General features: G+C 42.4%; 1 protein-coding gene across 6 annotated transcripts in view; it reads left to right on the forward strand.

Annotated features, from left to right (window-relative positions):
• The window catches only part of LOC134207865 (integrin alpha-PS2), a 248,820-nt gene that overhangs the window by 53,123 nt on the left and 183,394 nt on the right, over positions 1-12,303 (forward strand). For all 6 annotated transcript variants that reach the window (XM_062683826.1, XM_062683823.1, XM_062683828.1 and 3 more), the window contains exon 3: positions 1,860-1,987. In XM_062683826.1, the coding sequence (XP_062539810.1) occupies positions 1,860-1,987 (128 nt within the window). The remainder of the gene's footprint in view (positions 1-1,859; positions 1,988-12,303) is intronic.

Raw genomic sequence — 12,303 nt, forward strand, 5'->3', positions numbered from 1 at the left:
AGTTTTTCACGACATGCACCAATTTCCATAATGCACCTCCGCCAAGGAGCAGTTCGTTGTGCACTTCGCTTCAATTGCTAGAACTGGAGACCATCAGAGATGGAGAGACAGACACAGGGACTCGTTGCCGGAGGACGGATATTTGTTTAGAAACACGACCAGCCGCACTATGGTGCTCGGTGGATGACGGAACATGGTTGAATTACAAAATAAAATTGAAGAAAAAAATGAGAAACACATGTGCGCTGGGCCCTTTTGCGCTTGAAAGTTGTCGAATGGGACACGGAACATTGACTACATTACCTATATTGGGTGTACCTACCACATATTTGACTACAAATGCAAGCCGTGTTGATGCATTTTTACGATGTTCGAGTTGAGTGCCATCAGACGTATAAAATAGTCAAGCAGGGCATTAGATTTTCATCCAATATTTGTTTATAAATAAATACCGGGGAAAAAAGTTTGTTTACCAAACAGTCATACTGTGATGGAAGTCCATGAACTTGTTGCCACGAGCAAGGGTAAACTATTGCATGTACTTTCGTTTGAATTAATAAATTGTAAGGGGTTAGGCGACTCAGATTCAATTCAAAGTTTACAAATTTCTGATATTTTTGGCGCCCAAACAACACGATTATTGGCGCCCAACGTATTATTGGTTCCATAGACCAATTTGGCACCAATTCTTATTCTAATTTATTTGCCCCTGTACGAAATTATAGTTATTTACGATCAAGAACTTGTATTACCTACACTGAAGAATAACTAACGAGGCTGTGCAATTTATAGTGCCGTAATTTAGGTTCTGCGTGAATGGTTCTGACTCACCGCCGCGACGTTACGTCGCCCCTTTTAACCGTGCCAAAACATCATCGAGCGACATTGAACGCAGCAGGCTGCGTCATCGTAGATTGCCGACTCTGCCCGTGATTTACGGAAATTTTCAGTGAAATCTGACAGAGGGACGCCCGTTGCCAACTTCTATTTTCAGGAGCGTGCGACGTAGTGCCGAGCCAACCGGAGTTGAATCACTGTCAATTATTCACTCTCGATTATATTTTTGAAATTTAATTTAGTCACCGAAGCACGATGAGGTATTTTGTTTTTTTTTCAGGTGATAAGAAAAAATGAGTTGCGGTCATTGAAATTCTGTCTCTGATAGTCTGGCATTACTTCTCCATTGCACATATTCAGATTGATTATCGAGAATGGACCTACTGAATCATAATAGTTTTTTCAAAAGCATAGCCTGTTTTACGTTCTGAATATCAGCAAAGCCATTGACTAATTTGCCGGTTTCAAGAGAAATGTGCAAAGTCCGTTCACAGAAGAGACAAGGCCGCCGGAGATCGCATTGCCGGTGCAATGTTTTCCGCTGTTCTATCAACAACCGTGTCGTGTTGGTATAATTTTCCACCACGCTGAAACTCGGAACGTTTGAAATGAAAACACAGTTAACCCGCATGCACACATTGCTCAATTATTGCACGCCATCTCACGGTCTGTCTGCCCGTGGCGGCCCCGTTGCTAGTGCGGGATTATTTTTAGTATTTGTTTTGAAAACAGAACAAATGATCGTGTGTTTGATGATGATGACGACGGCTGTGGACGATGAATGGTAAAAGATTTACTCGGGCATATAAAAAACAGATTCTCAACAAAAAAAAAGATTCGGGAGACGCAATCGATTTTCCGCTCTGTTTCACTCGATAAATAATTCTCGCATCACGTACGTCAGCTGTTTACATTTTCACATTTCCAACTAACACTGGTAACCCTACCAGCTGTCAACCTCCAATAAACAATGCGAAATCCAAAGCATACTAAGATTGTGTGTGATTTTCGTTTCCTTCCAGGGTCATAATCGGCGCACCCACGGCCGATACCTCGGCCTACCAGGAGGGCGTCGTCAACGGAGGCGCTGTCTACCGGTGTGACATCTCCGATGACAACCGGTGCAATCTGATTCCGTTCGATTCCAAAGGTAAGTCGCACGCGTTCGTCCGATCTGATCATGCTGTTATTGTTGTTGTAGTTGTTTAACCGTCGTTGATGATTGTCTTCGATTAAACCGTTCTCGTTGTGAAACTTCTGCATGCTGTCTTCGAGTGAGCGAGCGGAGGTAATTTTCAAACGTTGACACCTTCGACATCTCAGCGATCGATCCGCCGCCCCCGATCGGAGGGAACATGGATGGCAATTTTATTACTTCATTGTGTGACGACATTCTTCAGGCGTTGGTAAAACTGTCGTCACCGCAATAATTCTGTATCTACTGTCACCAACCGCGCGCGCGGAAGGGAAGTTGGCCATTTCGCTTGGCAGAAAAAGAAATTTGTCATCGCCCAATTAATCGCGCTTCTGTTTGGTTTGCAGCGGGGTCGCGAAGGGCGCGATTGAAATTAAAACTGACAGAATGTGGTCTCTCGAGAGACGGAAGAATAAACAGACGCGGACGACAATTGTCAGTGTCTTGTCTGCGCGCTTGCTTGTGGACAGTCGCGATTGACTGATTGGTAAATACATTTTGTTTGCTGTGTGCTGCACCACGAAGAGTTAAGTCATTGTCGTGAATCAGGAGCCCCCGTCGTATATCTTGCAGCAGTGACGATGGTTTTGATTATATGAACAAACGCTTTGTAAACGTTGTGCAAATACATACTCTGTTGGGTCATCGAAATTCAAATATTCAAGATCATTCATCAGGGAGATGACACGGAGTTTGTAGTCACTTATTATCCTTGACACTTGATGAATTGCTTCGTTTTAATCTAATGAATTCGATTTGAGTCACATATCTGTCGTCATGTCCCAAAATCTTCAGGAATAAAGTTTATGATGTCACCTTAAAATTAAGTAGAATGTCTTTTCTTCTTGTCAGTTGATTGTTTTGCATGACACTAAATTATTTAAATGATGTCAAATATAGGCACTGTGAGAATGGCGGTTTTGAATTTCTTTTTTATATTCTTATAGATCATAGGATCTTATAGCTCCCATGTTCATCTCACCAAGAACGAAGCAATGAAAAAAAGGATTTGTTTCTTATTTTTGTGATTTTTTACATTAGTTTCTTTCGCAATGAGATGAATATATATGTTCTGTACGATGAAAAAGGACCAGTTCCTCGATTCGAAATTATTCGCATTTCGGTGAGAAATTTTACTTCTGTTGGTGAGATATTTTTCGATTCTCATTGAGGAATTCTCTGAATTTCGTTTAGAGTTGCTTCGAATTTGGGTCAAATATTCTTCAAATAATTTTCATCTTCACCGACAGTCTATGTTCCCTGGAGGCTGTTCGGTCAATGAAACCGGTTAAGCATTCAGCGTATCTTTTAACCGGGATACGGAAAGCTTTGAGTGCTTGTCACCATGGCTTGGGTCCCTTCTCATTGCTCGATCCCGGGAAATGAGAAAGCGGACTCTTTGTCTAAGGTACTATGGAAGGGGATATTCACGATCGACAAATCACCTTCGATGAATTTTTCTCATTACTTCGTCAGTAAACCTTGATCAGCTGGCATCAGAAATGGAAAAATGGGGGATTGGATAGATGGCTGTATTCAATTCGCCCGCAGGTGTCGAAGCGTCCATGGTTCAAAAAATTGAAATTGGGACGAGACTTCATTCACGAACCATGTGTCGTCTGATCTCCAATCACTACACCTTAAATGCACATCTTTTCAGAGTGGGGCTCTCAGAAGGTAATCTCTGTGTTTGCGGCGAGAATTATCAGGATATTGACGACGTCGTGTGGGCATGCGAGGAACATCGTGGCCCTAGATCTGCGCCTCTCATAGGTGCCACGGGAGGTTTTGTGATTGTGTGGTAGGTTATAACAGTAGGAATCGTTTTGATAGAACGTGAAACACAGAATGAACTAAGATAGAAATACAAAGTAGAAAGGGACGAGCCGGGAATTGAATCCGCGAACTTCTGCTTATAAGGCAGAAGTGGTAGCCACTAGACCACCGAGCTCGTCTTCAAACAGAAATTCTTCTATTTTTGTACAGAAATTTTAAAAATTTTAAAAGAAATTATCCGAATATTGGACAAATATTCTCCAAATTTCTGACAGACAGACAGAAGTTTTCAGAATTTCGAATTGAATTTTCGACAGAAATTGCTCGAGTTTCGGATAAAAAATCATTATTATTTATACTCAATCCAGTTGAAACCCGAAATTGGGTGCTAGCGAAGTTTGATTTTTCTCACAATCCGTACGTTAAACCTAACTTTGGAAGTGGTGCGCTGAATAGCGCTTCGCGATATGAAAACAGCGCACCACTTCCGAAGTTAGGTTTAACGTACGGATTGTGAGAAAAATCCAACTTCGCTATCCCCCAATTCCGGTTTTCAACTGGATTGAGAATATTTATTCAGACTAAGGCCGAAGTGGCCTGTGCGGTATATAAGGGATCGTTCAAAAATTACGTCCATCATTTTTCGGCATTTTTAACCACATTTATGTCACAATCTGTCACAAATCACTGACCCCCCTCCCTCCCCCTGTACGTACAACAGTAAATTATATAATGGTTCGTCTTCTTCGTACACTATTTTTACAAGAAACTTAGTGAGAACTAACTCCCTTAATAGCAAATTTAAATCTTTTTTGCTAATCAACTTGTTACTAAAATGTTTTCTTGTCGGACGTAACACAAGACGAGACTCCTCCCTCCCCCTGTCACAAACTTTCACAAATTCTAGAACCCCCTCCCCCCCTCAAACCTTGGACGTAATTTTTAAACAACCCCTAAGAGTCTTCTCCATTCGGCTCGGCCCATGGCTACACGTCGCCAACCACGCAGTCTACGGAGGGTCCGCAAGTCAACTTCCACCTGATCGATCCACCTTGCCCGCTGCGCACCACGCCTTCTTGTGCCCGTCGGATCGTTGTCGAAAACTATTTTCAACGGGTTACTGTCCGACATTCTGGCTACGTGCCTGGCCCACCGCAGTCGTTCGATTTTCGCGGTGTGAACGGTGGATGGTTCTCCCAACAGCTGATGCAACTCGTGGTTCATTCGCCTCCTCCACGTACCGTCCGCCATCTGCACCCCACCATAGATGGTACGCAGCACTTTCCTTTAGAAAACTCCAAGTGCGCGTTGGTCCTCCACGAGCATCGCCCAGGTCTCGTGTCCGTAGAGGACTACCGGTCTAATGAGCGTTTTGTAGATTGTCAGTTTGGTACGGCGGCGAACTCTATTCGATCGGAGCGTCTTGCGGAGTCCAAAGTACGTACGATTTCCGTAGTTTCGTACGAATTTCTCTGCTGGTATCATTTTCGGCAGTCACCAGTGAGCCCAAGTACACAAATTCTTCTACCACCTCGATTTCGTCACCACCGATGCAAACTCGCGGTGGGTGGCTCACATTGTCTTATCTTGAACCTCTTCCTATCATGTACTTCGTCTTCGACGTGTTGATGACTAGTCCGATCCGCTTGGCTTCCCTCTTCAGTCTGATGTAGGCTTCCTCCATCTTCTCAAAGTTACGTGCCATAATATCTATGTCGTCGGCGAAGCCAAATAGCTGGACGGACTTATTGAAAATTGTACCACTCGTGTTAATCCCTGCTCTTCGTATTACCCCTTCCAAAGCGATGTTGAATAGCAGACACGAAAGACCATCACCTTGTCGTAACCCTCTGCGGGTTTCGAAGGGACTCGAGAATGCCCCTGAAAGTCGAACTACGCACATCAACCGATCCATCGTTGCATTGATCAACCGTGTTAGTTTATCTGGAAATCCGTGTTCGTGCATTAGCTGCTTTGAAGTCGATGAATAGATGATGTGTGTGCACATTGTATTCGCGGCACTTCTGCAGTACTTAGCGAATGGCGAACCCCTGGCCCGTGGTGGAGCGTTCGCCCATAAAACCCGCCTGGTACTACCCCACGAACTCCCTTGCAATTGGTGCTAGTCGACGGCATAAAATTTGGGAGAGTACCTTGTAGGCGGCGTTCAGCAATGTGATTGCGCGGTAGTTGCTACAATCCAGCTTATCGCCCTTTTTGTAGATGGGGCACACGACACCTTCCATGCACTCCGGCAAAACTTCCTCCTCTCAAATCTTGGTAATGACCCAGTGCAGCGCTCTAGCCAGTGCCTCACCACCGTGTTTAAATAGGTCTTCTGGTAGTTGGTCAGCCCCAGGGGCTTTGTTGTTCTTCAGCCGGCCAATCTTCTCCTGGATTTCCTGGAGATCCGGAGCCGGTTGAATTATGTCCTGCGCGCCATATCGTCATCTTCGTCTGCCACATCGCCATTCAGGTGCTCTTCGTAGTGTTGCCGCCACCTTTGGAGCACCTCACGCTCGTTCGTAAAAAGGTACCCGTTTATGTCCTTACACATATCAGGCTGTAGCTCGTGGCCCTTACGTGAGCGGTTTAACTTCTCATAGAACTTTCGTGTGTTATTAGCGAGGTACAGTTGCTTCGTCTCTTCACGGCCTCAACCTTCTTGCTGGCGTTTTTTCCTCCGGAAAATCGAGTTTTGTCTGTTCCGCACCCGTTTATATCGTGCCTCGTTCGCCCTCGTGCGGTGTTGCAGCAATCTCGCCCATGCTGCATTCTTCTCTTCCACTAACTGCTCACATTCGCCGTCATACCACTCGTTTCTCTGATCCGGAGCCACCGTGCCTAGTGCAGCGGTTGCGGTGCTTCCAATTGCGGATCGAATATCTCTCCAGCCATCTTCAGGAGAAAGCGCCTAGCTGCTCTTCGGTTGGGAGTGCATCTTCCAGTTGCTGCGCGGAAGAATTTACCGTCGATTAGAACGTGGTCGATTTGGTTTTCCGTTTCTTGGTTAGGTGATCTCCATGTGGCCTTGTGGATATTTCTGCGGGGAAAGAAGGTGCTTCGGACTACAATTCCGCGGGAGGCTACGAAGTTTATGCATCGTTGGCCGTTGTCATTCGATACGGTGTGCAGACTTCCTACCTGTGCGTTCATGTCACCGATGACGATTTTGACGCGTCGCAGTGGGCATCCATCGTATGTCTGCTCCAGCTGTGCGTAGAACGCTTCTTTCTCGTCGTCGGGTCTTCCTTCGTGTGGGCAGTGCACGTTGATGATGCTATAGTTGAAGAAACGGCCTTTTATCCTCAGCTTGCACATCCTTGCGTTGATTGGCTGCCACCCAATCACACGTTGGCGCATCTTACCCAGCACTATGAAGCCGGTTCCCAGCTCGTTGGAGGTGCCACAGCTTTGGTAGAATGTAGCCGCTCGATGCCCGCTTTTCCACACTTTCTGTCCTGTCCAGCGTCCCACCTAACACCAGGACTTGGGCTTGTGCGTTTTGAGCGGTACACGGTCGCTTGGATGGGACCTACTTGCGGATACCTACAGCTTTTTATGAGAATTTAACAGGGCTCACTGTCAAACCCCACCACATCCTAGGCAAGCCCCACAACTCGCAAATGGCCTGGGGAGGGATCGTCAAGCCCTTGGACATAGTCCCTGCTGCCCATAAGCAAATAAGTTTATTTATCTTGAATTAGGGATGAGCTAGCTTAGCGCTGCAAGCCTTTATAATAAAGACAATAATAATAATCTTGAATATATACAAAACCCATAGTACTTTTCCCTGGTAACAGTTATTAGAACAAAATGGTTCTTCAGAATTTGGTTAACCGGATGATCATTGGGATGTAGCCACAGAAAGAATGTACTAAGAAAAGCTGAGCTATTTCAAGCCAATTATATTTAGAGTGAATTGCCCTCACTACTGCTTTTCATTACGGTTCCGGAAGTCCCTGGGTAATGTGCTCTTCTAGTGCTCTACATTACAGAAAATATGGTAAAACTTCCGGAGGAATTCCTCGACTTCTAAAGAAAATGATGGAGGAACTTCTGGAGGAATTCTTGAACGAACTTCAAAAGGAATACTTGGAGGATCTTCCGGAGGAATTCTCAGAGGAACTTCAGGATGAATTCTTGGAGAAACTTTTGGAGGAATGTTTGGAGAAGCTTCCGGAGGAATTTTTGAAGGAACTTGTTAAGGAATTCCTTGAGGACATTCCGATGGAATTCCTCGAAAAACTTCCGAACACATTCTTGAAGAAAGTTTCTTGGGAACTTCCGTAGGAATTCCTGGAAGAACTTCCGGGAGGAACTATCGGATGAATTCCGGGTGGAACTTCCGGAGGAATTCCCGGAGGAACTTCCGAAGAAATAACTGGAAAAACTTCCGGAGGAATTCCTGAAGAATTTCCGGGAGCAATTCATGAAGAAACTTCTGGAGGAAGTCCTGGAGGAACTTGCGGAGAAACTCCTGAAGAAACTTCTGGAGGAACTCCAGAAGCAACTTCTGGAAGAACTCCTGAAGAAACTTTCGGAGGAACTCTTGAAGAAACATCCAGAGGATCTCTTGAACGAACTTCCGGAGGTACTCCTGAAGGAACCCGCGTGTCACTGGATTGAAAATAATACAAATTTGCTGCCAACGACGCCATGATGAAAAATCATCAAACACCATCGCCACCCCATAATGGCTCACGACATTTTCGTAGCTCAGCCACTAACCTACGTGTATGAACATTGTAGAGGAGTTGTGTATTAGCTCATTTGACTGGAGCGATCGCCCTCGAAAGCGAATGACTGTTAAAAAGTGCTGGACGATCAGAGAGTGCCAGTGACACGTCGGTTTATCGATGGTTAAATATTCAACCCTGATCTCGAATGAAATTTAAAACATTGAAATTATTAAAATTTTACGAATTTTATTGAGAGGATTTCAGTTGGAAATTTCCAGAATTACGATGAGAATTTTTCCAAATTTCAAATTCAACGAATTATGGTGTCATTTTTGCCTTTCTCGTACAACAAAATTGTGCACAAAATCCCACTCCGAGAATGACCTTTTTATAGAAGACTCGAACGAACTGTAACCAACTTTTCATATAGTAATCCTTAAACGTTTTTCTCGCAGTTGCATTCGAAAGGTGGTAAAGCCTTGTAGATCGTTATTGAAACTGATAACGATCGGTCATTGCGTTTAAAAGTTATGAAGAAAATGGTGTACCAAACTAAAAAGGTTGATGTGTTAGCTAACTGCGAGAAAGGCAGTATCACACTAGGTGAATTGAATAATTTATTTTTTCAAAATTCAGTTAGAAATTCTAGGTATTTTGATGAGAAATTTTCTAAATTTTTAATTTGAAGTGTTCCGAGTTCTGACGAGATATTCTACAAAACTATGTGAGAGAAAATCCGAAATCGGGCACAAATACTCTGAATTTTGGTGAGAAATTCTCCACATTTCGGAGAGACATTTTCCGAATTTCAGTGAGGAATTTTGGAGAAAATAAACAAACTATGTAAGAAAATTTTCAAATTTCGGACAGCAATTCCCTGAATTTCGGACAAAAATTCTTCGAATTTTGAACAGAAATTCATCAAAATATGTATTTTATTCATTTATTTATTGTCGTCAATCATGTAATCCGTTTGATACAAATTTGATCTTAGAATATAGTTCACCGTTACTAAACTAAACACAAATTATTATCCGATATGAAGGTTAGACACACCAAGCATTTACTGAGTACGAATTTAGAATTTCTTCGATTGACGAACAGAAATTCTCCAAATTTCGAATAGAAACTCTTCTAATTATGAACATAAATTCTTCCGAAACAAAATGGAAATTCTTAGAGTTTCAAACTGAAATGCTTAGAATTTCGAACAACCGAGTTTTTATTTTAGTCGAAATTTTTTGAATGTCGTGCAGAGCATCTCTTAATTTCGAGCAGAAAATTTTTAGAACAGAATTTCTCCATATTTTGGACATAAGCTTACCGAATAACGGGCAGAAATTCTTCGAGTTTCGGATATTAATTCCATTAATTTCAAATTTCGAACAGAAGTTAATTGAATTTCAGACAGACAGAAGTGTTCAGATTTACGGTCAGAAATTCTCTGAGTTTAGGATGAAAATTCCTTTAATTCTAAGTTTCAGACACGAATTCTTCGAGCTGCGGACAGAAATTGTCTACATTTTTGGATAGAAATTCTCCGAACTTTGGACAAAAAAAATACGAATTTCTATCCGAAATTTAGACTGAACTTCTGCAAGTTTCAGACAGAAATTCTCTGAATTTTGAACAGTAATTCTCCAAATTTCGGACAGAAGTATCCGAATTTTGGATACAAGTTTCATTAATTTCAGAGTTTGGACAAAAGTAATCTGAACTTTGGACAAACATTCTTGGAATTTTCAAATTTTTCAAATTTTAGGCAGAAATTCTCCGAATTTTGGACAGAAATTCTCAAAATTTCGGACATAAATTCTCTGACTTTCAGACTGAACTTCTCCAAATTTCAGACAGAAGTTCTTCGATTTACGGACAGAAATTCTTCGAGTTTACGATAAACACTCCATTAATTCTATGTTTCTGATAAGAATTCTCCGTATGGCGGACAGAAATCGGACAGAATTCTCTGAATTTTGGATAGAAATTCGCAAAATTTCGGACAGAAATTCTCCGAATTTTTAACAAACGTTTTCCGAATTTCCGTCCGAAATTCAGTCTGAACTTCTCCAAGTTTAGACAGAAATTCTCCGAATTTCGAACTGAAAATCTCCGAATTTTGAACAGAAATTCTTCAAATTTTGGACAGAAGTTTTCTGAATTACGAGTTTCGGATAACAATTCCATTTCCCAGCGCCGGAAAACTCTCAAAACGACACTTGCAGAGGACCCTTAACCATCTTATGTAGTTGCAAGTTTCAGTGAATCAAATGTTCAAATGATCAATAACGGAATCGGCCACGTTCTTGTACTCAGTTAGGAAGAGGAAGGAATATCTGTAGGTGGTTTCTGCTATTTGAAGAGCATACTTACCACTGCGTCTCCACAAAAACCACTGGAAGGATTATTACTCAGTCGGTAGGGATCGTTGGATCTGGATTCACTCTGATAAGCGATTCGTTCGCGAACACAATGATTTTAACTAACTATGACTCGGCCGCTCAAAGCAGAAATAACTAACTAACTTCCTACACACTGAGCAGGACCATGATTAAACGCGTACAGGATTTGCAGAAATCGCTCACAATCAGGGATTGAATCCTAAAGAGAATGAATAAGTCTCTCACTTATCTAAAACCTTACCTCTGCTCAATAATTCTGACGCTGAACCAAGAGCCAACACGCACTGAACTAATTAACTTTATTACCGGCCGCGTAATGCAGAACACAAAATTTCGGCAAATCGCGCGATCGTTCTGCTGTCCGAAACAAGAGCCAACTCGCACTGAACTGATTAACTTTATTACCGGCCGCGCCTCGAATTTGAATCAAGTTTCCGATTTTCAGCCAGAACCTTCAGAAAAGAAGAACTTTCAGACAGAATAAAACATAAATGAAAATTGGTCATAAGCCCTCCAAATTTCGGAACAAATTTCTCAGAATTTCAAACAGAGATCCTAAGCATTAAGAAAACAGATTCTACGAATTTGGAACAGAAATTCTCTGAACTTCTGACAGACATTCTCTGAATGTCGGCTAGAATATCTTTTCATTTGGGATAGAAGTTTTCCGAATTTCGGACAGAAATTCTCCGAAATGCGGACAGAAATTCTTCGAATTTCAAACAAAAATGTATTGAATTTTGAACAGAAATTCTTTAATTGTAGAATAGGAATTCCTCGAGTTTCGAACAAAATTTCTCTGAATTTCAAACATTCTCTGAATGTAACACAAATTCTTCGAATATGGAACAGTCAACTTCCTGCCGGTCATCCTAACAAGGCAAGTGCCCAAAGAAAAACACTATGAATGCAGTTCAGTGATTCTAGAAGCAAAAAGAAAAGAGTGGAAGGCTTTTTTCGGCCAACCCCATCTCCTCGTTTGTCGGGTGAAGATCACTGCGTCCAGATTTTAGGACTATTGTGATATACCCTTTTACTGTGAAATACGCAAGTTATCTCAGTAACATGTTTGTCACTGAGATACCTTGGTATCGACTGAACTCAAGACCATCTATTATTGATGAATAGAGATCCTGAGTTACAGTATGTGACTCCCCAATCTGGCGAGACTAGCTTTATGAAGCCAACCACGTCCTTGGGGGATAAGATCCATATGTCAGCAGGCCCTAAAAAGGGCTTGCTGAGAACTTTGAACCTACGTTGGGTGAGTGCACTGCAATAGCAGAGGATGTGTTCTGATGTTTCTCTCTCCTCGTCACAGAAGCGGCAATTTGAGGTTTGGATTGCTCCGATCTTTTGTAGATGGTATCTGCAGAACCCCATGCAATCTGCAGTCGAACTATGGAGAAAAGTA

The sequence above is a fragment of the Armigeres subalbatus genome, chromosome 1 (assembly GCF_024139115.2).
Source record: "Armigeres subalbatus isolate Guangzhou_Male chromosome 1, GZ_Asu_2, whole genome shotgun sequence".
Taxonomy (NCBI): Eukaryota; Metazoa; Arthropoda; class Insecta; order Diptera; family Culicidae; genus Armigeres; species Armigeres subalbatus.